General features: G+C 51.8%; 12 protein-coding genes; 6 read left to right on the top strand and 6 right to left on the bottom strand.

Annotated features, from left to right (window-relative positions):
* Nucleotides 1-585: 585 nt before the first annotated feature.
* RCC_05646 (uncharacterized protein) lies at nt 586-1,041 on the top strand (the record flags this gene model as incomplete). The annotated part of the gene is made up of 1 exon (XM_023770912.1): nt 586-1,041. One exon carries the CDS (start codon nt 586-588, stop codon nt 1,039-1,041), a length of 456 nt encoding a protein of 151 aa, XP_023626680.1.
* An 11-nt stretch (nt 1,042-1,052) lies between these two features.
* Nucleotides 1,053-1,412, top strand: RCC_05645 (uncharacterized protein; the record flags this gene model as incomplete). Its single annotated transcript, XM_023770911.1, has 1 exon — nt 1,053-1,412. The coding sequence occupies one exon, from the start codon at nt 1,053-1,055 to the stop codon at nt 1,410-1,412; it is 360 nt and encodes a 119-aa protein (XP_023626679.1).
* A 924-nt stretch (nt 1,413-2,336) lies between these two features.
* RCC_05644 (probable homoaconitase, mitochondrial precursor) lies at nt 2,337-4,935 on the bottom strand (the record flags this gene model as incomplete). XM_023770910.1 has 2 exons in its annotated part: nt 2,337-4,808; nt 4,882-4,935. The coding sequence occupies 2 exons, from the start codon at nt 4,933-4,935 to the stop codon at nt 2,337-2,339; spliced, it is 2,526 nt and encodes an 841-aa protein (XP_023626678.1).
* A 329-nt stretch (nt 4,936-5,264) lies between these two features.
* RCC_05643 (related to 3-phosphoserine aminotransferase) lies at nt 5,265-6,515 on the top strand (the record flags this gene model as incomplete). The annotated part of the gene is made up of 1 exon (XM_023770909.1): nt 5,265-6,515. The coding sequence occupies one exon, from the start codon at nt 5,265-5,267 to the stop codon at nt 6,513-6,515; it is 1,251 nt and encodes a 416-aa protein (XP_023626677.1).
* Nucleotides 6,516-9,944: 3,429 nt separating this feature from the next.
* On the bottom strand, nt 9,945-11,324 carry RCC_05642 (3-isopropylmalate dehydrogenase; the record flags this gene model as incomplete). XM_023770908.1 has 6 exons in its annotated part: nt 9,945-10,177; nt 10,230-10,953; nt 11,010-11,078; nt 11,144-11,164; nt 11,220-11,239; nt 11,294-11,324. The coding sequence occupies 6 exons, from the start codon at nt 11,322-11,324 to the stop codon at nt 9,945-9,947; spliced, it is 1,098 nt and encodes a 365-aa protein (XP_023626676.1).
* A 545-nt stretch (nt 11,325-11,869) lies between these two features.
* Nucleotides 11,870-12,556, top strand: RCC_05640 (uncharacterized protein; the record flags this gene model as incomplete). The annotated part of the gene is made up of 1 exon (XM_023770907.1): nt 11,870-12,556. One exon carries the CDS (start codon nt 11,870-11,872, stop codon nt 12,554-12,556), a length of 687 nt encoding a protein of 228 aa, XP_023626675.1.
* A 1,320-nt stretch (nt 12,557-13,876) lies between these two features.
* On the bottom strand, nt 13,877-15,820 carry RCC_05639 (uncharacterized protein; the record flags this gene model as incomplete). XM_023770906.1 has 3 exons in its annotated part: nt 13,877-14,652; nt 14,746-14,850; nt 14,911-15,820. The coding sequence occupies 3 exons, from the start codon at nt 15,818-15,820 to the stop codon at nt 13,877-13,879; spliced, it is 1,791 nt and encodes a 596-aa protein (XP_023626674.1).
* A 316-nt stretch (nt 15,821-16,136) lies between these two features.
* RCC_05638 (related to phospholipase) lies at nt 16,137-17,324 on the top strand (the record flags this gene model as incomplete). XM_023770905.1 has 3 exons in its annotated part: nt 16,137-16,276; nt 16,410-16,660; nt 16,708-17,324. The coding sequence occupies 3 exons, from the start codon at nt 16,137-16,139 to the stop codon at nt 17,322-17,324; spliced, it is 1,008 nt and encodes a 335-aa protein (XP_023626673.1).
* A 1,802-nt stretch (nt 17,325-19,126) lies between these two features.
* Nucleotides 19,127-19,601, bottom strand: RCC_05637 (uncharacterized protein; the record flags this gene model as incomplete). XM_023770904.1 has 2 exons in its annotated part: nt 19,127-19,470; nt 19,523-19,601. The coding sequence occupies 2 exons, from the start codon at nt 19,599-19,601 to the stop codon at nt 19,127-19,129; spliced, it is 423 nt and encodes a 140-aa protein (XP_023626672.1).
* Nucleotides 19,602-20,025: 424 nt separating this feature from the next.
* RCC_05636 (uncharacterized protein) lies at nt 20,026-21,831 on the bottom strand (the record flags this gene model as incomplete). The annotated part of the gene is made up of 1 exon (XM_023770903.1): nt 20,026-21,831. One exon carries the CDS (start codon nt 21,829-21,831, stop codon nt 20,026-20,028), a length of 1,806 nt encoding a protein of 601 aa, XP_023626671.1.
* Nucleotides 21,832-22,154: 323 nt separating this feature from the next.
* Nucleotides 22,155-25,160, top strand: RCC_05635 (probable DNA ligase 4; the record flags this gene model as incomplete). XM_023770902.1 has 2 exons in its annotated part: nt 22,155-25,095; nt 25,147-25,160. The coding sequence occupies 2 exons, from the start codon at nt 22,155-22,157 to the stop codon at nt 25,158-25,160; spliced, it is 2,955 nt and encodes a 984-aa protein (XP_023626670.1).
* Nucleotides 25,161-25,193: 33 nt separating this feature from the next.
* On the bottom strand, nt 25,194-26,390 carry RCC_05634 (related to 2-amino-3-carboxylmuconate-6-semialdehyde decarboxylase; the record flags this gene model as incomplete). XM_023770901.1 has 3 exons in its annotated part: nt 25,194-25,383; nt 25,432-25,680; nt 25,729-26,390. 3 exons carry the CDS (start codon nt 26,388-26,390, stop codon nt 25,194-25,196), a joined length of 1,101 nt encoding a protein of 366 aa, XP_023626669.1.
* Between the last annotated feature and the right edge of the window lie 189 nt (nt 26,391-26,579).

Raw genomic sequence — 26,579 nt, 5'->3', positions numbered from 1 at the left:
TTTCATAAAAGACCACTGAAGTCTGAAGAGCTCCTCAAACATTTGGTCTAATTTGAAACAGTGGAAGAAGAACATGATGTGGAGAGCCGTAATGAATGGGAAAACAGACGGGGAAACCAAGCGGGAAGATCTCGGCTGAGCCCGTGCACCCGGTGAGTGAATGAAAGTTCGGATTTGTACGAGCGTTACGCGGCACGACATTTTTGAATATTGAGTCCGGATCTTCTACATAAGTTAGATGCTGATAACCATCTACAAGGTGAAAGCATCTCTTTGCGGGGAATCTCTGCATCTTCTAGGGTTCGAGAAGCAACGAAGCCCGCTAGCGTTATCTGCATTGCGTTCCTCATTCTAATGTAAGTCGCTACATGGCTTGGACTGACTTCCTGTTCGACACAGGTTTTATTTTATGCATCTCCTCATCACCCCTGTTCTCCACACTGCTCGGATGTTCAGACTGATCAGCCGAGGTCAGGGGAGCTATCAAAGGTACATGGGTAGCTACATACATTGGATTCATCATATTCCACGACTTTTCAATGTACACACACACACATACTTTCCGACACCCATCGACATTTAAAAATGGCACCACCCCATCGAATGGACCACATAGGTTCCCTCCTCCGCCCAGCATCCCTCCTAGAAGCACGATCAAGTCTCTCATCCCCCTCAAATCTCTACACCATCCCCTCAGACCACAAAATCAAACTCGCCGAACAACAAGCAATCCAAACCATCGTCTCCAAACAACAAACCCTCTGTATCCGACCCATCACTTCAGGGGAATTCTGTCGTCATATCTACTACGGCGGTCTCTTTGAAAAACTCTCCGGAATGACTCCGATGCCTAATCTTCCCATTCCAGAAGCCTTTCTTTCGTACAGATTTCCCCACTACAACCGGCCTCGCGAAAATGGGCGCAAAGACTCGTGCGGCTGTGATTTGCACGGGACCGATTCGTTGGGAGGAAAGTGCGTATTTGGAAGAATGGAAAATGTTGACTGCGACCCTACCGAGGGATTTATGGCAAGAGTGTAAAATTACTTACCATGCCGGCGCCGAGTTATCAGCATATTCAACTTCGCCCCGGAACGGCATTTACTGAAACTTCCGGGTATCGAGGAGATGGGGAGTATTTTGAGGATTTGGCCAAGGCTTGTGCTGCGGAAATTCAAGCACTCTATGATGCTGGGTGTAGGAATATTCAAGTCGATGATCCTCATTTGACATATTTCTGCTCGGAGCAGTTTTTGAAGGGTTGTGAAATTGATGGTGTCGATTCGGATGCTTTGTTGGATTTGTATATGGAAGCTCATAATATTGTTTTTGAGAGAGAGGCCTGGGCGAGATTTACATATGGGGACGCATCTTTGTCGAGGGAATATGAGTGGTTCGAATCATTGGGTTAATGGAAGCTATGATATTAKGATTGCTGAGAAGTTGTTCACGAAGACGGAGTATGATACTTATTATCTGGAATTTGATGATCTATCTGGACAGAACGGGTGGGTTTGATGTCTTGCGATTCCTTCCAAAGGGGAAGAATGTTGTGTTGGGTTTAGTGTCGACGAAGAAGGCGGATTTGGAAGACGCGGAGGTTCTTCAGGGCAGTATCTTTCAGGCAGCTGAGTGGGTCGCCAAAGGACAGGGTGTTTCCCCGGAAGAGGCTTTGAAGTGTCTCGCTATCTATCAGTCCGCAGTGTGGATTTTCCAGCTCTTCTTTGGCGGGTGGCAAGGATATGACGGAGGAAAGGATGTGGCAGAAGCTGGAGCTGGAGCTGGTCAGAGATACGGCGAGGAAGGTGTGGCAAGATGCCGCTTGAAATGGAATGGACGTGGCAAGAGTCTCATTATTGAGAATGTGTACATAGCTTGAAAAGTGCTGGCCCTCATTTCATCAGTATGCATAGATCGTCGACTCACGACGGACCCGAGAAAATCTTTCTGTCTCGTCTCAATCAACTTGTTCGGAAGTAAGTACATGCCCGGCCACTTTCGCAGCTGCAACAAACCTCTTGACGAGGATGTATGTACCTTGCGAAGTAGCTCAAGAGTTCGCCCAAACACAAGTGGACGGGAGAGTAAGAATTTCATGATGAGCGAGCGTACTGTGGAAATGAAGGGAAGGATTCAAAACAGCGGTAAACTATGTATGCACTTACATTTCGAGGAAGGAACGCTCGCGAGCACCCTGCTGCGTTAATTACCTCTCTGATCTCAACGCTTCCAATGTCTGATACAACGCCCGTCAAATACCCCACCACTTCATCCAACTTTTGATCTTGCCAAAAATGTACAGACATCTATATTATACAACACACTGCAGGGTATCATCACGCACCAGCCACGCTAGAAATCTCCTTCTTGACCCACTTCTCCAACCCACCTCTGGCAATTATTTCCTGTACATTCGGGGGTAGCTCTCCCACCTTTTGCGTCCATTCCTCTCCACCCTCACCTTCCTTGACCACGACCTGACTTCTCCTCAGATCCCATGTAAATGTCCATCCAGTCCTGACAGTCAACTGCTTCTCTTCCGTGGGCTTGCTTTCAGGTGCTGGGGGTGGGGAGTCCAAGCTCTCGCTATTCCTTGAAGGCTCTGTGATTGCTTGCTTCTTTCCACTYGCTGTGGATTTATCATTGTTGAATGTGGCCCGTAATCTCTCAATCAGACGCGGTGCTTCCACGCCCATCAAGGCGTTGTTGATGCTGTTCCGGCTGAAGATGTTACCGAAACTACCACACACCACCAGAGGGATGCCCTTGGCGAGGATCGCAGTTGCGGCTTGTTCTCTGGATGAGCCACAGCCAAAGTTGAAACCACTGACGAGGATGTCACCTGCTTTGGCAATGTTGGCAAAGTTTGGGTCGTAGTTCTCCATCGTGACGGTGGCCATCTTCGCGGGATCAGAGCTGAAGGCGTCGTCATACGTGTACTTCCCCGGGTAGATGGCGTCGGTGTTGACGTTGTCAGCATTACACCACACAATCTCCCCGGTGACCTTCTCGGGGAAGCCGGGGAGGATCTCAGTCAGTCCGGRGCTCTCCTCCGCAGGCTTGTCGGCGCTCGCACCGGAAACCGCCTGTGTAAGACGCTCCTCGCCCTCCTTTACAGCTTCCTCGGCCTCACGGATGAGCTTGTCGAGGGCGTCCTCGATACTGATCATGCGGTCTTCCTCCTTGACACCATCACCTTCTCCGCGACGCACGCCAGCCCAATCGGCAGGCTTCTCGTACCAACCCGGCCCCGCAATCTTGCCTTGCAGGGCACTGGCAGCAACCACCTCTGGACTTGCAAGATAAGCCTTGGCATCAGTGCTGCCCATGCGGCCCTTGAAATTTCTGTTGCTGGCGGAGATGCCAACCTCACCAGGCTCCAAAAGACCGGTGCCAAGACCGATGCAGGGACCGCAGCCAGAGGGAAGAGCTTCGGCGCCGGCATCGAGCAGAACTTGCCAATCGCCAGTCTCCTCGGCAGCCTTCTGTTCGGGAATGGAGGCGGCAGCGATGTAGAACTTGACACCATCGGCGATCTTTGGGATCTTACCGTCAACGTCGGCACCTGCTCGGAATACCTTGGCGGCGGCCTCGAGATCGGAGCGACGGGAGTTGGTGCAGGAGACGAGGTAGGCCTTGTTGACTTTGATGTCCTGTGCTTCCAGTTCTGCAAGAGGAGTGCCCACCTTGACAGAGTTTGGTCCCGAGACGTAGGGCGAGAGAGTGGCGAGATCCAAGAATAGCTCCTTTGCGTATGTAGCGCCAGGGTCCGCGGCGAGTGGACTGGCAAAAAGATCATCAAGTCTCTGGTGGTTGAAGCGGTCTGTGGTGGGGCTAGATGTTGGCGAAGACTCGTTGTACATGCTCGCTTCCGTTGCCTTGTACCGCAGCCAGCCCTTGAGAACGTCATCAATGGGGAATAGACCAGATAGAGCACCCCATTCAGTGGTCATGTTGGCAATGGCAAGTCGGTCGTCCACGGGGAGACTTCGCATGGTGTTGGTTGAACCGGTGAACTCAATGGCGTGGTTCAAGACCTCGTCGTTGTTGAACAGTCCACATAGCGCCACAATGACATCCTTTCCCGTCACACCTTCGGGCAGAATTCCCTGGAAGGTGACCTTGGCGATTGGGGGAATCTGCCACCACGTCCTGCCCGTTGCCCAGATGCTAGCGGCGTCTGTCCGGACGACTGGAGTTCCCAAACAACCCACACCACCATACATGTTGGAGTGAGAATCGCTGGCAACGGCCATGGTGCCTGGCCATGCGTATCCCTCCTCCACCATGATCTGATGCCCAATCCCACGGCCTGCTGGGTAGAAATCGACGCCCTGTTGCTTCGCAAACGCCTCAATCTGCTCGTATTTCTTCAAGTTCTTCTCCGTCTTGTTCTGCACATCGTGATCCAGCGTCATGACAATCTGCTTGGTGTCGTGGATGCTGGTAGCACCAATGCTCATGAACTTGGTGGCCACGGGCCATGAGTTGTCGTGGGTCATACAATGGTGTGGAGACAGAGTCACGTAGTCCCCGGCCTTGACATACTTGCCTTCGGCCAGGCCCTGCGAGTAACGCTGAACAATCTTCTCCGTGAGGGTTTGAGGGACGGGCGAGACGACATCTTGCATGGCCAGGATCTCCGAGGGAGCACCGTCGAGCTGGGAGGAAAAGGCATCGGTGACTGCGGCGGGTTGGAATGTACGGGTCGAGGAGGAAACATTGCGTCGGAGGGAGGTCGAGGGGATGTGGGAGACGAGGGGGAGGGAAAGGCGAAGGGCGAGAGGGCGGAGAGGGAATGGTGTCTGCTGTGGTTCGCGATCAGATCAGCTCCATTGCCTCGTCTTCCTTTTGGATTTGGTGGTATATTCTATCACTCACCCTCCTCACGAGCCTCTGTAGACTGCGGCCAGCGCCGGCTCGAAGTGCAGCCATGATGATCCAATCCAATCCAATCCAATCCAATCCAATCCAATCCAATCCAATCAATTGCTATGGTTGGCCTGCATCAATATGATTGTTGTTTTCAACGCATTGGCCGATGGAATATATATAATATATTCATGGCATGCCGAAGCAGCCAATGGCGTGCAGGCAAAGTAATGTCATCGCCGACCAAAGTAATGCCATGGCCGACATCGCTGTTGCTGTGGCCTTGACATCCATCACCCAGCGAGCTGTGACTCGTCAAGAGGTGGAAGAGAAGAAACATTATTGTTCTTCATCCTTCTCCTACATCCACCACCTGAAAACCAAACTCCAAGATGCCGTCCAGAGAAGATGTTCACTACTTTGGTGCTGGTCCGGCGCCACTGCCCACTCCGGTGCTCGAGGAAGCATCCAAGGTGATTCTCAACTACAATGACTCGGGCATGGGCATCGCCGAAATCTCGCATCGCAGTGCAGATGCCAATGCCATTCTTGCCAACGCTCAATCGGGTCTTCGCCAACTGCTCGACATTCCCGAGTCCGATGGTCCCGACGGCTACCAAATCCTCTTCCTCCACGGTGGCGGCAGCGGCGAGTTCAGTGCCGTCGTCTACAATCTCGTCAGCGTCTGGGTCGCCAAGCAGCTCAAAGCCCTCGGCGGCGATGAGCAAAAGCTGGCCGACGTGGTGCGAAAAGACCTCAAGTTGGACTATCTTGTCACGGGATCTTGGTCTCTCAAAGCCTCCCAAGAAGCGGCCCGTCTGGTCGGCAGCGAGCATGTCAACATCGTCGCCGACTCACGCAAGCACCGCGATGGCAAGTTCGGCCTGATCCCAGATCAATCCACATGGACTCCAACATCATCAGACGCACCTCCCGCCTTCACTTACTACTGTGACAATGAAACCGTCGACGGAGTGGAATTCCCCTCCACACCTACGGGCCACAACCTCATCGCAGACATGTCCTCCAACTTCCTCTCCCGTGCAGTGGATGTCAAGAAGCATGCCGTCATCTTTGGCGGAGCTCAGAAGAACATTGGAACCACCGGCATCACCATTGCCATCATCTCCAACGCACTCCTTCCCCCAAATGCTGAATACGCGGATCCCAAAGTCATGCGTAAGCTGGGCTTACCCACAGGACCCATCGTYCTGGACTGGCCGACCATTGCAAAGAACAACAGTMTTTACAACACGCTCCCCATCTTCGACGTTTGGATTGCAGGAAAGGTCATGGATCGCCTGCTCGCAATGCACCCTCATGCATCTGGAGCCAGGATCCTTGGACAGCAGACCGAGAGCGAGAAGAAGGCACATATGCTCTACTCTGCCCTGGACAACAACAGCACCGTCTACTCTGTCGTGCCAGACAAGAGTGCTCGTAGCCGAATGAACATCTGCTTTAGAGTCAAGGGAGGCGATGCCGATGCCGAAAAGGACTTCTTGAAGCGTGCCGAAGCCAAGGGTCTACTGGGTTTGAAGGGCCACCGAAGTGTTGGCGGCATCAGAATCAGCAACTACAACGCTGTGACTGTTCCTGCGACGGAGAAATTGGCGGCATATCTGCAGGAGTTTGCCAAATAGTGTGTGGCTTGGGAGAAGCTCCGCGGAAAGCTCCGTCAACATTATGGAGATGGCGAATGAAGAACCTCACAGAGATTGGCTGCATGAATAGCAGCACACAGGCAAGACCTGATGAATGGACACTWTGTCTTTAGCGTGGAGTTGGGGACGAAATTGCTGGGTCATGACATGATTCAACTCTCATGGCTTGCTTCGGAAAAGTGATGGGTTGAGATGGAAAAAAAAAAAGGTGCGGTCAGATTTCGCATCATGGGATAGAGTATACATCGTGAGCACTTGATTGATCGAGTCATTTCGCAAAACTCATGTCATTTCCTGTGCCATATCAATTCGCTTTGCTGCGGAGTTTCAATCTCCATCTACCAAACCCTACAGTGAATTTCACTGCGAGGAAGATGTCGTGGCCAATGACARACAATTAATATGACATCGACGGACCAGAACTCGCTTCTAAGCATTGGAGATGGCCCATCACGAAGACAACTTCCGACCCTGACAATGCTTACAATATTCGACGTCTCGATCAATGTCTTCGCCGCCGATGTGTTTGTAGTCTTTCATAAAGCTAAGGGATTTGGAAATCGCGGAAATTGGAAGGATGCGAGACCGTAGTGATGGCAATATTGGTATTGTAAGACAACGACGGACAATCACATTCAGAGTAAATGTATCATGAATTGGAACTTATTTTAAATGTCACGTCGTCTWCGTGCAAAGTTTTCATCTGGGAGCAAGCGGTAAGCAGTATTTCTGGCACTTGGCGACGGCGCTTCACGTCGTGCGTTCGATTGCTTCATGTCTGTTAAAGTTTCTTATTGCTCGAGTACGCTATCAACTCAAGTCGTTATCGGCAGTACAACTAGACATCGTCACTGGTGGATAGCAGTGAAGGTTACCCGAGTCGTAGCAGAGGGAGTTTGACGATCGAGCGGCGTTAAGGGGTAGAATTGGTCATTGGGCATATGTAGTTGTGGTTCTCGTTTTCTAGAGCGTCGTTTAGTATGCAATAAATCACTGAGATGACAACATTCGATCACTTCTGAAAATTCGCGAATACATAGAGTTGCCTATGTTTCGCAACTGATTGCATCTCTCCTGACGCGCATGTCATGCCAAGACAAGAAAAGGAGATCAGACGCGTCGAATGTGCGATGCAAAAGGGATGCTCGATCGAGTGTATGGCAGGCACCTACAACCATCTTCGTATGGCATGCATAGTCACATTCTACGAGATTGTGCAAGACACGACGTAGCCCACTGAACCATGTGCCATGGCCATGCGGCATATCACACGTCACGTCGAGGCTTCGATTAGCAGAGTCCAAATGACCACCTACTTCCCGCATACAACAACTCCCAAWCCACACTTCTCATCCACACTCCCCACTCATCAAACCTCAACGCATCTTCGAGGAATCATCAACATTCACCGAACCGTCCAAAAACACTCTTCAACAAAAATCGAAACGCAATCGTACTACCCACCACAAACATACCCCAACGAACATCCATCCATCCATCCATCCATCCATCCTCCCATCAACATCAACAACAATAATGCCACGCAATAACCACAGCGAAAAGACCGATTGGGGATATCTAGGAAAAATAATCCCTTGCCTTAATAAGCCCCCTCTGGCAGCCTTTCGGGGGAGTCAAAAAAAATCTCGAGCTCTGCCGCCCCGAGATCTTCGAATTCTGATTCTCGTGAAATGTATTATTGTCGCACGACTACGACTTGGACGAAGTACCGGCGATGATTTGATTTATTTAATTTACTGGTGTCGATGACTTTGTTTGGTTTTTGGGTGTGTGTTTGGGTGCTTGAAAGGGGCTTAGGATTTTTTTTCTCGGTAGGGGTATATTTTGGTGGACTCGCACGGTTGAGTGGGCGGGAGGTTGTATACATACAGCGATGCTATGACACGTCAATGTTTGATCGATCTCTCAGGGTGTCAATCTCACATGCTAGTCTGTATTCTGTCGTTTTGACATGATATGCTGATCCTTGTGCGAGTATGTCAGCGTGACCGTAAGGGATGATGGAGTCAATGCTACGGTGAATAAAGCAAGTGTTATCGTAAAGCGTTCTGTTCCAACTCCTCTGTGAATCGGACGTTGTACTATTACCACTTCGTTCAGCTCTACACTACCACGAACACAGACACGCCAAACACAGGACCCATCGTTCCCAAGCACATCGCCATCGACATTTCAACAAAATGACTCACTGTCACTTCATCCAAGAGCCCTGTCAACCTCTGGTCTACCTCCCACAACCCGTCTACTTCGTACAAGAACTTCCGGGAGTTCAACCTGTGCAGCCAAGGAGAGAGCCTAGCCAGTCGTCTTCGAGCAGTTACTCGAGCCATTACTATCGTCGAACAACAACCATAACGACCACCACAACAACTATGAGGAAGAGGCGTTGATATGTTGAGATATGTAGTGGGAATGCATGAGTTTCTGATGATTGTCTTTGATTTGCTGCTTGCATGTTTTGCCATGTTGGAGTTCGAGATGCTTGGATGGAACCAAGTATCCATATTTTAGAAGCGAGCGGATTGAAAGACATTGAACAGTGATGTACATCATCAACTATGGCTACACCATCCCCACTCATCGAACAAAATAATTTCCCTCTCATTCAAACGTGTCTTCCTTCCCCACCTTTCTGGAGGTCACAAACCAGCGAGCATGATTGTCTCAGACCGTAACAGGTGATACCCGTGTAAGGAAAAGCCGGCATGACCATACGTTATACCAGAACCCGTGAATTCGATGTAACGGTGAATAGAGCAACTTCAGTCACGGCTTCGTCTTCCCTTTCTCCCTATAAGACCGACAGAACTCTTCACCAATAACTTCCCACTTCTTCACAACACTCTGAACTCCATCGAACGCAAGCTCGTTGAACATCTTCAACCAACGTTCAACAAATACGAGTCAATCTTCAACCAACCTTCAACAAACCTTCAACCGCCCCTTAACCACCAACATGTGTCATCAACCCGTCACTCTACTACCATGCCAGCCCATCGTCTACCACCCAGTCTACGTCGCTGCACCCGTCTGCGTCGTTCCAGCAGTCGTGGTGTACGTACCGACGATTCTCAGCCAAAAAAAGCGAAACGTCCCGCAAGGGTACGAAGACAAGTACCACTACAACCACTGAATGGAGGTGATTGATGATGGAAAATGCGAAGAGGAAATGTGTGACTTCGTCGTTTCTTGCTTGGGGTTCGCAATGGACGGGAAGCTGAGGTGGATTGGGGACTTGCATCGTTGAGAGAATACATCATGAATGAATACGTTGTGCGTTGCGTTGTGAAGAGTCTCATTTTTTCTTTCGCTTTTTGATTGTACATCTCTTCGAGTATGTCTTGAGATTCCAACTGTCGGATGTAGAATCCAGACAGTGTTCAAGATCTACTTCAAAAGAGCYTCGAGTTCTTTCGCAATGGCATCGCCGACCTCACTGGTCTTAGCAGAACCACCAATGTCGGCAGTGTTGATGCCCTTCTCGATTGTGTTCCTCACGGCCTCATCAACCTTCTTGGCAAGCTCGGGCTGCTGGAGGGAGTACTTGAGCATCATGCCCAAGGACAGAACCATGGCGACTGGGTTGACAATACCCTTGCCGCTAATGTCCGGTGCGGAGCCTATGAACTTGTCAGTGAACGTCTGAATGTGTGTAAAAGGAGAAAGTCTCACCGTGAATTGGCTCGTAGATGCCATTGCACTTGCTCTTGCCATCCGGCGAGGCAGTCAAGCTGGCACTAGGGAGCAGACCAAGAGAGCCTGGAATGACCGAAGCCTCGTCACTGATGATGTCGCCGAATAGGTTGCTGGTGACGATGATGCCGTTCAACGCTCTAGGGTTCTTCACCATGAGCATGGCAGCAGAATCGATAAGATGGTGGCCAATCTTGAGCTGGGGGAATTCATTCGCCATGACATCCGTGACAGTCTTACGCCATAATCTGCTCGTTGCCATGACGTTGGCCTTGTCGAGCGACCACACCGGCGCTGGTGGGTCTTCCGCAAGAGCCAAGTGCGCGGCTAACCTCGTGACTCTCTCAATCTCCATTCGCGAGTAGGGTTCCGTGTCCATGGCAAATCCCGAGCCATCATCTTCGGTTCGCTCTCCAAAGTAGATGCCTCCGGTGAGTTCACGAACGATGTTGAAGTTGACGCCTCTGCAGACTTCCTCCTTGAGAGGCGATGACTTTACCAGGCTCTCAGAGGCGAAGAAGCATGGTCTGAGGTTGCCGTAGGTACCCATCTCCTTCCGGAGCTTGAGAATGCCCTGCTCAGGGCGGACTTTGCCGGTTCCCCATTTGGGACCGCCAATGGCTCCGAGGATGACGGCGTCTGCAGCTTTGGCAGCTTCAAGCGCTTCGTCGGTCAATGGCTCACCAGTGGCATCAATGGAGGCCTGGAACAAACTTTTTAGAGAKCAGGTTCGAAAAGCAGGAAGATTGATGCACTCACGCCACCGAGCAATTGCTGCTGGATGTTGAATTGAACGTCTGCGCTGCTGTTGTGGATGACGTCGAGGACCTGAAGGTAAAGAGTGAGTACTTGTAGATAGAGAGCGGCATTGCTTTTGTGTTGCTATGAGGTACCTTCAATGCCTCTGCGGTAACCTGAAAATGGGGTCAGCAATGGCAACCTGCTTGTTTGTAAGACGGAAATGCTTACTTCAGGTCCGCAGTGGTCACCYGCACAGGCCAATGTTAGCACCGTTCGTCTCGACTGAGCAATTGTGCACTCACCCCCGAAGACCACAATGTTATAGGTAGGCATGGCGAGCTAGAGTGGTGTCGTTGTTGGTGAGGTGATTGATCGTTGTTGTGTACGTACCTACCTAACCTTGGTGGTGGCCATCTTTTAAATTGTGGCCGACATCGGCCCCCACCACCATAGGAGTAGAACACACCATCCATGCTTCATTTCACTTCGAAACCCACTTCGAGTCTTCAATCTCTTCCATGCACACACAATGTTGAGCTTGTATCTACGAGCGGCTTTCCCGCTCCATAGTAAGTATCGTGAGTTCTCGAAGCTGATTATACAAATATCTTCCCACCAAGAAAGAAGCATTTCCAGGGAATTAGAGACTGTATTGTTGAAGATCATATGTCAGAGGTATGTATGTGTGGTCGTAGGTGTACTGCGACGTGTAGCGGCATGCACTGCAACTGCCCTTTCTTGAGGTAGCTCTGCTATAAGTTGCGACTGCTTGAGCTGTAGCGTGATCACCACTTTCCTGTCCTGTCCTTACCTTAACGTTCAATTCCTTCATATTCCTCTCAGTATCCGCCTCAAACAGCAAACGCATCAGCTTCGGCATGGCCTTGCCACTGATGCCCAYCCGCAGTCGCAMCATTGAAGAGCAGATCACGGCCAAATTGTCGGAAACAGCACCATTCAACCCTGATGAGTTGCGGCAACAAGGTCGCTGGATTCGAGACATGCTCGATCCTCAGGTCGCACAGGAAGGGCAGGATGCTCTCCACTCGGACGAGATTCTGACACTGGACGAATTGCTTCGTAAATTGCTCGACACCGACATCAGTCTGGAGGATATCCGCTACAGCCGTATGCACCTCGCCATTCGCGATATTGCGGGCCGGGCGACACGTTGGCCAAAAAAGCTGGCCGATAGATGCGATACTCTCAAGGGTGCCTGGGAAGCCCGCTACGGTCCGATAGCTGCGATTGGCACGCTACTGTACGAACCAGGAGGCCGACTCAACGGCATCTGTGAGCCTGGAGATCTCAGTAAAGAGAAACTGCTTGTCAAGTGGTTGAAGTCACCAGAAGCGAAGCTCAGTCCTGCTGTTGCGAGAAGAAAGGGCAGTCTTGGGTTCACGCCTGGGGAGTATGCTACTCACAATGTGCGTCTTGATCTTACAATGCTTACAGCTTCTATAGTTGGTGGATCAGTCCTCTTTTCGCTCATCGTGCTGGGATTGTGGACACTGCCAATTCTGATGGAGGCATCGTCTCTGATGCTGCTGGTGCATACGCTGTGATCATGACGAACAGCGACGAGATACCTGGTTCAAATCCCGAAAGCTTCCAATATCGAGCCAGAGACCGAGATCCTGGACGCTATCGCTTGACAGCTGGAACTCCAGAGTCTCGCCATCCCATTCGAATCTTGCGAAGTCACTCTCTGCGGAGCTTCTGGAAGCCTAGGGCGGGATTAAGATATGATGGACTGTGCGTAGATTTGTGTTGCACTCCATGACCAAGACGAATTCCATACAGCTCGCATGTTTCTACTTTGCTGAACAGGGGTGTGTAGGCACAAGGTTACAGGATGGACTCTCAAAAAAGACGCCAGAACCAACGAAGTCGTCCTTGTGATCAGCTTCAAAAGACTTTCCAGCGAGAACAGCATGGACTCGGTAATGTGCCGACCTTGGTCTGACGAGGTGGAAGACTACGTGGAGTACAAGAAGATTTGGAAGCAGTATCACGAGATGAAGGATGCTGCTTTGCGTTCGAAGCCGAACGTCAAGACGATGCCAAACGACGGAGCCGATGATAACGCACTCCTTGCACCTTTCACCCGGCGGAAAGACACGTTCGMACGCTTGTAGGTATGATCAGGAGCTGCATCCTTGGTTCCGACCAATATCCCCGACGGCGTCACAAAAGCGAATCATGCGGTGCGGAATGACGCATGCAGTCGCAGATGAAGGACCGCAGTCGAGAGAGAGCCTTGGTTGTATATGGTTAAGAACTGAGACGTTGAGCTTCTATGTATATTAGTCGTCTAGAGAATCCATTATATCTTAGCAAGGTCTCGTCCTGTATTATCCAACGGGTCCGCGGAGCAGTAATAAGCAGCAATAAGGTAACTTCGCGGTCAGCTCGGCTTCCTTGTCGAAATAAAATGCTGCGGGGTCAAACCAGCGTGGTAGTAGACCGGCGCACAGCAATGGACTCGATTGACTGATGTCAATTACCGGTTAATCCGTATACCACAAACGCTCCCATGAAGACGGCAGAGCGACAAGCTTGGCAGTCTTGCGTAGCGCGCCGCCGTAAATCCCACCCACCAAGAATCAGCATTGATGTGCTGTGGCCAGACTAATGGGCATTTATTGTACCCGCCGATGATTAAAGGGTGTCAGAGCAGCCGTAGCAGGTGCTGGACACGGTCCGCCCAGTCTGGTATTTCTCTTGCAGCCGGACCTGACTAGCTCGGGTGTCTGCTATTACGCGCGTCAAGTACGTGCTTGATTGATACAGTTCTGGGTGGTGTTGCGGCCTGGTCTTGCTCGTGTATATGGCATGTGGCTCTTGTGTTGGAGCAGAGGTTGGCTGTTGGATGGGGTCCACGACTATTCCGGATTGTATGCGATAGGATCAACATCAATGTCCAGAGAATCGAGGCGCCAGATGTCCCATTCGTAAGCATCTTGACGGGTGCCAAATGTCACCTCACGACGCAGACACATCGATCCATCCTCGCCGATCCTCTCAACAATCCTTCCAAACTTGTAGACGAAATCTCCAATGCCAACAATCTTTGGGACGACATTCGTGACGAGATCTCTGCTCATGCCTTCCATTCGCTCCTCGTGCGAATAGACGCGCAGATGCTCGATGAGGAAGTCATTGGTGAGGATGCGCAAAGCTTTGAGCTTGACAAGGAATGGCATGAATAATCTCACACACTCGTGGTGAATGCCGTGGACTGCAAGCCCCAACTGCTCCAAATTCGGACAATGTTGCACAAGCGAGACAATTTCTTCTCCGTTTAAAGGCCAGCAATCTCGTAGGAGCAAGTGCCGTAGCCCTGAACCATGAAACGTGTTGATCGCGTCCAAACCGCGTTGTCGCAGCGAGGCCGCCTCCAACTCCATGTCAGGTGTGCCGACTGTGTCGGAGGACGTTAAAGATGGGGCATTATTTGGAGTAGTGTCACTCGCAGGCGTAGATCCGGCCTTGATTCGCTTCGCAGAGACCAGATACAGGCGCTCGAGTGCACATTTCGCTCGGCATAGCAGGGCTATAAATTCGACAGAAATTTCGTTGACACGAATTCGCTTATAGCTGGGCGCGAATTCGGGAGGAATGGCTCGCCATGTTTCGTCAATGAATGTTGTTCGTGGGTCTAGAGAGAAGCGGATCGCAGAGTTAGCATTGTGTGGTGGCATCGACGGGCGTGGCTGAAGTCTGCAACCCTCCCAGTCTAGGAAATGCTTACCGCTGCCACCGAAGACGTCAAAGAAGACAATGCTTTCATGGGACTCCGACTCGAAAACGCTATCGAAACCCAGCACGTTGGGACCGAAGAAGTTCTGTATCGCGACTACAAAGTGCCGATTAGTAGACTGGACTGCATATGACGTCTAGGACATGGCGCACTAACGATGCTTGACTCTCAGCTTGTAGCCTGCCTTATAGCACCGCCCAAAGAACTGAACGAGATTCATGCACGGCTCCGCTTCTTGCCTCATTCTGGGTGAGAAGTGAAGGCGCAAATCCTCGATCCTTCTCGAGTGCAGTAGCAGTAGGGAGATGTCATCGGGATAGCACATGGGGTCAATCTCCATAACTTTGAACACACGCAAATTGGCCATGGGAGGAATGAGGACGGACGGGCGCGGAATCCTCGCCGAAGGGAACTTCAGCGTCAGTGATGTCAGAGTGTTATGCGACGCAAGGCCAGTGTATAACGTCTTCAAAGGCTTGCAGTCGAGCTCCCWAGAGAAGCTCTTCAGCTTGATCATATTATCCGACACCGTCCGTAACATGAGATTGAGCATCATGCTATTGGCTGGAATGATGCCTTTCGCAAAGTCTTCCACCCCGACCTCTTTCCATTGTCCGTATACTCTGAAGTCGTGCACCAGCGCAGCGTTGCTCTTTGTGGCCAGACCCCCGAGCGCAGCAAGGAAGGGGCTACCGCCGCCATAGCCTTGTGGCTTGCCATTGACATACTTGATTTCGGCGTAGGAACGCAGATGCACGCGCTGATATAGCTGCGGTAGGGTCATGTAGTACAGCAGGCGCGAAGTGCGCGTGACTCTCGCAAGATCCCCGACATCGTCCAGAAAGGAGACAATCAGGGCAATCAGGTTCAGCGGCAACGTCGTCGCCGTCAGCGGACCTCCACTGCCAGTTGGAGCGTTACTGATCGCAGGACTGGTGAGTTGTACGTATTTCGGTATTTGGTTGAACTGCGGTCGAGCGCTGGCTGGCAGGTCATAGTCCTGTCGATTCGCTTTTTGGGGTCTGGGAAAGCTCATCTCCGCGGCTGGGAGCGGACGTTTATTCATGTTGACGGTTCCTGGCGGCGCAAAGGAGTGTCATTGACAGAGAGCGACGGTCGTCGCCGTCATCAACACCGGTGCCCATCTTTCTACTTGCACAGGTACAGGAACCCTGTCGTTGGTGACTGGGGCCGGGGTGAGGTCTAAAGCAGAAACAGGAAAGAACTACCGAGACCACCGGCCGATCATTGTTTTGAGCTTTGATGACTGATCCACATCTTGCCGGTCCTTCGGCACGTCACTTGGGCATCCGGGCTCGTGGGAAAAAAACCGAAGCAACGATAATCTTGACCTCCTGAGGAAGCCTGGAGGACCCGGCAAGATGCTGAATAATGATCCAATCATCACGCTGATTGAATCATTTCACGAACTCAATCCTAACCTCGTGGAGGAGCTGCCCGCGGAGCCGAATGCGCTGGAATTCATGCGTCGAGTCGGTCAGAACCAGCCATTTGTTGTACGGTAAGCAAGATGAGCCCGGATTGGCAGCAGACATCAGCTTCTATTCATGGGAAGGTGAGCTGGAATCTTGTTTCTGCTGTTTCTTGCCGCATCAAGTTGCGTCAAACACACTGATCACGGTACTTGCTTACAGACAAGCTGCGAAACAATGGGGTGCTGTCGCCAAGTGGAATGCCAGCTATCTTCGTCGAGTACTGCATGGGAAGAAGGTGCGAGTGGCAACGACACCAAATGGCAATGCAGATGCCGTGGTAGCGAGTGCAGACGGCACGTTGATGTTCGCAGAGCCACATGAGACTGAGGAGGACTTTGGCGCTTTCCTGGACTACGTGCAACAAGACCCAGGCCATTCATCGTCAAGAAACGTCAAATATGCTCAGCCTCGTGAGTGTCAACATCATTGTATCAAGCATCCGCTAAGACTTGGACAGAAAACGACAGTTTACGGACGGAGTACTCCGCTCTGTTCGGCGATGTTCCTCCGGACATAGCTTTCGCCAGCGAGGGTCTTGATCAGGAACCAGACGCAGTGAACTTCTGGCTTGGAAATGATCGATCAACCACAAGCCTCCACAAGGACAACTATGAGAATATCTATGTACAGATCCGCGGTCAGAAGATCTTCACCTTGCTGGCACCTGTCGAAATGCCATGTGTTAATGAGACTAAGCTCCCATTTGGACGTTATCGACCTTCTGGTGGTGACGAGCAGGCGTTGGAAGCGTACTTGAATGCCGAGGGTGAGCCAATGCCAGTTCCCATATGGGATCCCGAGCAGCCTGAAGAAAGAACGACAGCATATTCGAGCCACGCAAGGCCGTTGAGGGTGACAGTCAACGAAGGTGACATGTTGTACTTGCCGGCAATGTGGTATCACAAAGTGAGCCAGGGAAATGGAGCCGAGGGATTCTCCTGCTCGGTGAACTACTGGTATGACATGAACTTTGGAGGAAGCTTCTGGTCGAGCAATGCATTCCTACGGGATGTGATGAATACCAAAGCACAAGAAGTACCGTACCCGAGACTGGAGCTCAGCAGCGATGATTGATTCGTTTGAAACGCACTCGCTGCTCAGTTGCTCATCACCTCAAAGCTAGGATGTATTGACACTGGAAACTGTCTCATCGGGTACTGCGCTTGACGAGGCTCTGGAAGAGGTCTTTACAGTTTCGGAAAATGTTCATTCAGCAGAGAGCGAGGGATAGGGACACTCAGTCTTGATTTGGGTCTCCACACGGAACGCTACTATCGAACATGCCTCCGTTGAGGCGTGCAAGGAATTACAACTTTACGTCTCAAATATGGGGCCAAAAAACCGCGTTCAAATCTTCATCTCAACTTTACTGCTAGGTGCTGCTCCCGACTATGCATTCGCGGAGTGGTTTTGGCGGCTCAGTCTCAGAACATTTGCGTCTTCAAGCAGGAGCTATATTGCAGCAACAACGCGGCCATCAGAATGGCATCACCTTTCTCATATGATATTGCTATCAACCACGCCCTCACGGATCCCTCTACCGCTCTATCTTTCTCTACTGGAAAGAGCGAGTCGGGCCTGATCTCGCTATGCTCCTGCGACGCTGCTCTCAACGATGCCCTCGCGGTTACCTTTGCACGTTTGAAACAATTCCGTCGCCGGGAGAGCGCAAGGATGTGGCAGCTTGATCCCAATTCTCGCACATCATGCTGCTCCCGATCAAGCGCTCACGGAGGCACCTCCTGCCTCGAGATGTTTGGATCCTACGAGAGCGGAGCGAGAACGTCACGCTGTTTAGCAAACCTCGCCGCGTCTTCGCGAAGGTGCAAGTGGTCACATCACGCTGGCGGATGTACTTGAAAGATCCGGACGAGAGAGTGAGAGCTGACATTCTGCTAGCTCTAAAATGGTAGCACGGTCAACATATGTCGTGGAGATCCCAAAGGAACGATCGCTGTTGTGGAGGAGATCCACGATACACGATCGCTCTTCTCGCTACGATCACCCCTGAATCTGCGGATGGCCCGAGATCCTCAGATCTTCCGATCTTCTGGTCCATGTATTGAATGCCACATCTTTATAAGACGACTGCGCTGCAGAGGAGCTTCACCTCCTATGACTCCCAATTTACTATAATCTCTGTTAGCGACTGTAAGGAATAGTGCGAGCGATGTTGTATTCTTTACTTCGAGCGTACGGCTGTCGAGCGCCGATTTGCTCTTATAATCCAAGATTTCCCGCTCTCCCTCAATCCTTTCCTCTCCAAACCTAACGACCGACCCAGACTTGCAATTCCCCTCTGTGCCACGAAACTTCGCAAGCTACGACGAAAGGTCCGTCGCCACCCACTCCACGCACAAAACCCTTCTCTCCAGTCACTCCGGCCACGCCACAAAAGACACAGCCAACCAAGCGGCAGCCCTCCAGACACCGATCACACGATGTGGGGAGACCTTCTCGGCGGCCCTATCAAGTGGTTTCTTGACTGGGATGAGAGAACAGATCACGGCAGAATTGTTACCAACATGTTCATACGATACTATGAGGACAGAGGCATGCCTCTCAGCCGCGAGACAGTGGACCAATTCCGCGATTTTGCCATGAAGTATCCTGACGCAGCCAGAGAGGTGTTGGAGCGACGAAAGAAAGAGGATTCCCGGCGTGACAGGCGTGGTTGATCGTGTTGTTCTTAGGATTTTGCGACGAATTTGATTGACTGGTTTGCATGATGTTCTTGATATGTGTGGACATTTTGATGCGCAAAGGTTTCTGCAATCATTTACTTGTTTCACAATCATTGCTGGCTATCTTGGAGGAAAGCAGAGCAAATGAATAATCACAAAACTCCCGTTCCAACGTCGTCATGTACATGCCGCCTACATGAAAAATGCTCCGTACCCCTTGCCGTCCACGTAGCGATTCGTGCCCGGGGCAAGCTGAACATTTTCACTCCACATCTTGTACAGCTTGACCTGAGTCACCGTCAACACGGCGTAGAGCGCCTCGCGTTCACTGCCGAATCTCTGGCTCTCCACGAAGATGTACTGAGGAGCCACCTCCCCGTTGCGAATTTCTCCGCCGTGGACAATCGCGGCTTCGCACCAGCGCCCATGACTCGTGATCACGACCTCGAGAGTGCTGGGAAGTGCACGAGCCGAGGTGGCGCGACCCGATACGATCCGCTCCTGTTCGACCATTGGCCACAGGACGCGGGCATTGGCTGGGAAAATTCAGTATCGCTGCGGATGTTCGGAGGGGAGTGTGTGGCATACCCAGGGCCTGCTCGCGAATGTCAAACCGAGAGCCTACCAGGAACTCAGGGTTGACGACAGGGTTGAGCCATTCCGGCATGGTGAAGGTGCGGCCTTCCTTTTGAGAAACTTGGTCTGCTCCGTTGTTGAGTTTGTGATGGTCGGCCGATGGCGAGTTTGTTTGTGCCGCTTGAGTCACTGATGTGTCAAGCGCCTCCGGATAGTGGTGCTGATGAAACGGACTCGAAGTCGATGGTGATTGAGCTGGTCGTGGTATTGAAAGGAAGTGCTGAATGAAGTGAGGCGTGACGACGTACGAGTTGAGAGCGGGACGGCAAGAGGCGCGGCAGCGTCCGGCACGCCAAGCCTTTTCATGTGAATGAAGGCGCAGCATGAGATGGAGAGCAAGATTGAGATTGCATACGGCAGCAGTTCTGCATAACGGGTTTTTCACGGGGTTGAAAGTCGCGACTGACCTGTAGATTGAAATCTCTGCTACAGTGATAGCCACAGACTCCGAGCAATCACTTTCTAATCTTTATCCCCTGCAAGCTTTTGACACTGGCCCAAATGCTCTCTGTGACCTTGACTGGTAGCTTCCTTCCTTTCAATCGTTGATCGATGAGCCACATTCCAACAACAAACTCCTCCCGACTCAAACGCCCAACCGCATCATGATCTACTAGATCCCAGACAGTTTCCAGCGTAGCTTCCGGCAGCCGAGAACGACTCCAAACCTCACGAGCTACCACATTTGATACCTGATCGCTGGTAGCGGACTTCATCTCAAGAACGCGTTCGCTGGTTGGAAATTGACGAATCAACTGCTCCTCACCCTCAGTGAAAGAACAGTGGATGCCCTTGTTCGCAGCCCAGACACCTTCGTAGCGCTTGCGCTCTCGCTCAGTCACAGCGTCACGCCAGCGCTTTCGGTCACCTTCGTGGTGCTTGTTGGGATGCTTCCGAACCAAGCGCTTCTTCTTGTGCTTGCCGTATGGATGTAGGCCGGCGTCAGACTCCGACTCGGATGTGGCTTCCTGGTGTCTCAAGGTGTGCAGCATGCCGCCTTTGGCAGGACTTGGCGTACGGGAAAAGCCAAGGACGCTGTGATGATGATGCGGGTTGTGCCTTCGCCGCGTCGGCACAGGAGGTGGCTCCAGTCTTGTCGGAGAGGGGGCGCGTGAGGAAGCGAGACTTGACGCAACCAATGCATTGGCGAGCTGGTCTCCGGTCGTGAGGGGTGTTATACGCCCAGTTCGCGGGTAAGCCTGGTTGTACTGCGCCTGAATGCTTCTGGTGGACAATGCCGAAGAAGTCGAATATGCGTCACGGGAAGCAGTGCTGGGTCGCCTGATTTGTGATGGCTTGGAAACGTTATTGCGCATCGGAGAGACAGAGTATGGCCGGCGTTTTGCATCATTCTGCGCCTTGAGAGTACTGCCTACTGATTGCGGGGACTGACTTTCCCACCGGACATCGTTTGTGGAAACGAATTCGCTCGGGCTTTCTGCGTTCAAGTCTTCCGACGCAGAGGCAAACGAGTCGTCCGAAGACTGCGTATCAGCCTGCCCAGGCGCATGATCCTCTGCTCCGTCTGTGTTCTTGACGCTTTGGGACTTGCCCAATTGTTTGCTCTCCTCGAGTTCAAACTGAAACATCGAAGTGATTCCGGATCTCATGGGTTTGGGACTCCTGACTGGGGTGTCGGTGGGCGACCTGGAAGCTCCGATGGATTCAGGTCTCTTGGCTAAAGCACCCGACGCAGGTCTCGACTTCTGCTCGAAGAGGTCCACCAGGGACGTCGTAGGAGGGATCGAAGTCGTGTCCGTTGGTTTATCATTTGCACCAGCCTGTCCATGATAATTGGACAATCTCCGCGGCTTTGGCGCCACTGCAGGCCGTACTGTAGAGGTAGACGGACGAGCACGTGAGGCCGCTAGAACAGCAGCCTGCTGCGAGGCCGATTTGGTATAGGCATCCGCCTGCTGCGGTGCAGCCAGGGTCGGCATCTTTGAGAGATCAAGCGCGGGTTGCTCTTGCCGAGAGCGACCACTCACACTTCCGACAGGCGATCGAGTCGGAGGTGGAAGCGGAGACCGAGACGCGGTGCGGTGGGATTGCTGCGATTCCCGGCCTGAGTTCGCCGTCACGGCTGCTAAAGCTTGACGGCCACTTTCATTGCTGCTTCGAGCAACTGCGATATTGGAAGGCCCGCGCTGGGCCGGCGTTGGTCTGCCGAAGGCGGTGGTGGCGCCTACGAGGGCGGCATCGATGGCGGTATTGTTGCTGGAGACGGAAGACTGTCTAGACGGCGGCTGCGGGCCCGGCATGGGCGCATAGTAATTGTCTGATACTACGAGGTGGATGTGTTTGCACGACCATTGTTCGATTGCAGCAAACGAGTAGCGACGTCTGGTAGGCCTTTGCAGGGATGAGTATGAAGTTGGGATCAAACGTCACGTCTTCTGAACCTGCGTCGCGCCAAGACAAGGTGAGCTTGGTTGCCTTGCCGGCTGCCTGGCCCATTCCACTTCACTACATCAACATCCCATTCGCAGGTAGGTTTCCCGCCACTCCACTTTCTCATCTGCTTGTCCTCTCTCCTTCTCGTTGTCAAGAACTCGGCGGCTTCATCGACTTGGATATCGCCATCATGGCGGAGGATACAGAAATGCGCGACCGCGATCCTCCCCGGCAACAGCAACAACCAGACGATGAAGCCATCGAGGAGGAGCGCATGATGTACGGTCGCGGCAGCATGACCGAAACCGAGCTCACTGAAAAGTACCCCAATCGGCCTCACATCTTTCACAAGACGCTTCCATTTCATGAATTGTACACAACACTCTTCAATCCTCTGAGCGAGAACAAAAAGAAGCCTACCGGACCAACAATTGCACGCAAGAAACTAGGCCCTGACGTTCAGGCGCCAAATGATGTTCGACGCTCAATCATTGAGCGATTCATCTCGAAATGGCGGCACGAAGTGGGAGATGACATATTCCCTGCCTTTCGTCTCATTGTGCCTGAAAAGGACCGTGAAAGAGGAATGTATGGCTTAAAGGAGATGACTTTAGGGAAAATGCTCGTGCGCGTGATGAAGATCAAYAAAGACAGCGAAGACGGCCACAATTTGTTGCACTGGAAGCTACCGGGCGTCAAATCTTCGAGCGCAATGGCTGGCGATTTTGCTGGGAGGTGTTTTGAAGCCATCAGTAAACGACCAATGCTTCAAGAACCTGGAACCTTGACCATCGCTGAAGTCAATGCAATGCTGGATCGCTTGGCTGTTGCGCAGAAAGAAGAAAACCAGCTGCCCATTATAGAGGACTTTTACAATCGGATGAATGCCACCGAGCTTATGTGGCTCATTCGAATGATCTTGAGGCAGATGAAGGTAGGCGCGTCTGAGAAGACCCTCTTTGATTGCTGGCATCCCGACGCGGAGAACTTGTTCAACATATCCAGCAATCTAAGGCGAGTCTGCTGGGAACTTTACGATCCGCAAGTCAGACTGGAAGGTGACAGTGCCGGTATTTGTCTCATGCAGTGTTTCCAACCTCAACTGGCCGCCTTTCAAATGAGATCTATGGAGCAGATGGTTTTAAGGATGAAGCCGACCGAGGACGATGCGGTGTTCTGGATAGAAGAGAAACTCGATGGAGAGCGCATGCAGCTCCACTTAGTAGAGGACGAGACAGTACAAGGAGGCTATCGATTCGGCTTTTGGTCTCGCAAGGCCAAAGACTACACCTACCTGTATGGCAGTGGCTTCGAAGATGACAATGCCGCACTTACCAGACATATCCGTGACGCCTTCAAGCCGGGTGTCCGCAATATCATCTTGGACGGAGAGATGATCACGTGGGACTTCAAGCAGGATGCTCCTGTGCCTTTTGGCACGTTGAAGACCGCCGCACTGGCGGAACAACTCAACCCCTTTGCAACTGGCAATCGTCCGCTTTTCAAAGTGTTCGACTGCCTCTATCTCAATGACAAAGATCTCACACGGTATACCTTGCGTGATCGTCGCAAGGCACTGTCAGGCGCTGTCACCACGATCCATCGTCGACTGGAAATTCACAAGTACGAAGAGGCCACCCAGTTTTCACAGATAGAGCCAATGCTTCGAAAGGTCGTTGCCGAGTCTAGCGAGGGTTTGGTCCTGAAGAATCCACGCTCAGAATACCGCCTGAATGACCGCAATGATGACTGGATTAAGGTGAAGCCGGAGTACATGACAGAATTTGGAGAATCACTCGATTGCGTTGTAGTGGGTGGCTACTATGGCTCTGGCAAGAGAGGTGGAAATCTTAGCAGCTTCATGTGTGGCCTGAAGCTGTCCAAGCAGCAATCTGGCAATCCCCAGAAGTGTCTATCATTCTTCAAAGTTGGTGGAGGCTTTGCTGCAGCAGACTATGCTGAGATCCGTCACCGTACCGATGGTAAATGGATCGAATGGAATGCCAGGAAGCCGCCTACGGATTGGGTCGTGCTRGGCGGCGATGGTAGACAGTTTGAGAAGCCGGATGTATGGATCAAGCCTGRGGATTCTGTAGTCCTCTCAGTCAAGGCAGCATCTGCCTCGGGCTCCCAGCTATTTGCCACGGGTTACACGCTGAGGTTTCCTCGTTTCAAGAAGCTGAGATCTGACAAGTCATGGCGTGAAGCACTCTCAGTCGACGACTTCATTGAGATCAAAGCCAGGGCAGAGGGAGAGCAGGCGGAGAAGAAGATGAAGATCGATGAGTCGAGAAAGCAACGCATAAGCAAGAAGCCGAAACGGGCTTTGGCGATCCAAGGGCAAGAAGACGCGGTCGTGACACCATACGCCGGTCCAGCCACGAAGGTTTTCGACGGCCTGACCTTTTTCATCATGACCGAAGCTCCTAAGCCGATCAAGAAGAGCAAGCTCGAGCTCGAGCAGCTTGTTAAGGCTAGCGGAGGAAGTGTTGTTGCATCAGCAAAAAGTCCAGATACTATCGTGATCGCTGATCGTAACGTCGTCAAGGTTGCTTCAATCGCCAAGTACGATAACCGAAATATCATCCGACCGCTGTGGCTACTTGACTGCATCAAGCAATGTGAAGCGGAATCTGGTCGCCCTTCGCTGCTTTTGCCGCTGGAACCTGACCGCCACGTTTTCCACATGGCGACTTCCGAACAGGGGAAACATGATGGCAATGTCGATCAGTACGGTGACAGCTATGCTCGAGATGTCACCACGGAGGAGCTTCTATTACTACTCGACAAGATGCCGGCCAAGTTTGAGAACGAGCGAGACTCGCAGWATCGCCTCGACCGATTGGAAATGTTTGGCGAATCACTTGACAATATGAAAGGGCTGATGTTCCATGGACGCATTGCATATTTCAGGGGAGTTTCAGAATCTACCTTTCGCGTATTCAGGTTCGCTGGTGGCCAGGTGGCTGATTCGGTAGACACTGATGGCCTCACACACGTGGTTGTTGGACCGGGCTGTTCGGTGGCAGATATCAGAAAAGAGGTCTCAATGAGATCGCAGCTACCAAGGATTGTCAAGGAGGATTGGGTAACCGATAGCTGGTCGGAGGAAACTCGACTGGACGAAGAACGTAAGTCGCTTGCGCTATTGCATGGATTTGCATCTAACTGACATCATCTAGAATTCGCTCCCTGAGCTTCCGATGCGCAACGATTCGCGTCGCGGAAATCAAGCATTGTCAATATGCAAAATCCTCATGGCATTTCCACCAAGGATGCTCAGTCCAGTCTGTTCCTCATCTACCTCGTCCACACCAGTAGCCGACATGACCGCCTTCATGTTTGACGTTACGCTGAGCCACTCTCGCTCGTCTGTGTCCAATGGCGGAAAGAATGGGTGATCCGTTCCAAAGAGCACTCTGCAATGGTGTCAGTATGGTCAAGGTGGATCAAGGTGGACTTCTGACCTATCTGCACCACTGGCATCGATGGCAGCATTTACGCCCAACTCAGAGTAAATCACTGCGTCGAGGTATATGTTCGTTTTCAGCACGWCCCATACGTCCCTTCTCTGCTCAATCTTGCCTTCCTGCTTGAGGTGAGAATCATGTGCGATGCAGCTCTCTATCCTGCCAGCTAGGAATGGCAGTGTTCCTCCACTATGAGCGAGCAGAACGTTCAGGGATTTGAACCTGTCAAACACCCCACTCAACAGCCTGAAGAAAAGTTAGACCCTATCCACCGTAGTCGTCAGAATCACTTACATCCGTGTCACTGCGATGGTAGTTTCAAGGGGGAATCCCATGGACAGCGCAAGGACATGGCCGTATTCGCCGGAACGGGGTCCATATACCTCACTCGGCAAGCCGTAGTGAGGATGCAAGAACATGACCATCTCGTTCTTCTCCAGAGCCGCCCAGATAGGATCGAGCTTCGGGTCATCCAGACCGGCACCTAGACCAGAAGTTCCCATGACCACCCCTCTACAGTGCTTTAGTGACTTCAGTCGCTCGATCTCCTTCACGACCTCATCTGCGCTTGCACTCAATGGAAGGGTGCCGAATGCATACAGCTTCCCTTCGTGCTCCGTGCACATTCGCTCCACATCATCATTCACAAGTCGTGCGGTCTCTGCGGCAGAGTCGGCTGGTAGCCAGTCCAGCCACGGGTTGGCGAGCGATATCACACTAATATCAATGCCGTGATTTTCCATGAATGTGATTTTCTGTTCGACGTCGAAGTATTCGGACCMAATCGGACGTCCACGGGAGGTTGAACCAGTCTCTTCGGAAGGTAAAATGACGAGTCGCTCTCCTGCTTCAGGATTGTCCGGAAAAGAACGCACGTATGGGACAGTTTCTCGGGCTCGCAGCAGCTCCATCAATGCTGGCGGATACATGTGAGTATGGATGTCGACGACCTTCATCTTGGCGATATTCCTGTGTTTGTCAAATGAGGAAGGATTTGACTATGTTACATTCACTGAACGTGAGGTAAATTCTTGGATGATCCTGGATCGAAATTGGTGTGCTGATGTTAGCAAGTTAGGTCGTTCGAGGGGTGCGCCCTCGTCTCGAACAACCCATCGGATTTCCCCGCCTATCCCTGGTCACTC

The sequence above is a fragment of the Ramularia collo-cygni genome, assembly GCF_900074925.1.
Source record: "Ramularia collo-cygni strain URUG2 genome assembly, contig: RCC_scaffold08, whole genome shotgun sequence".
NCBI lineage: Eukaryota > Fungi > Ascomycota > Dothideomycetes > Mycosphaerellales > Mycosphaerellaceae > Ramularia > Ramularia collo-cygni.
This window is presented reverse-complemented; position numbering and strand designations above follow the sequence as displayed.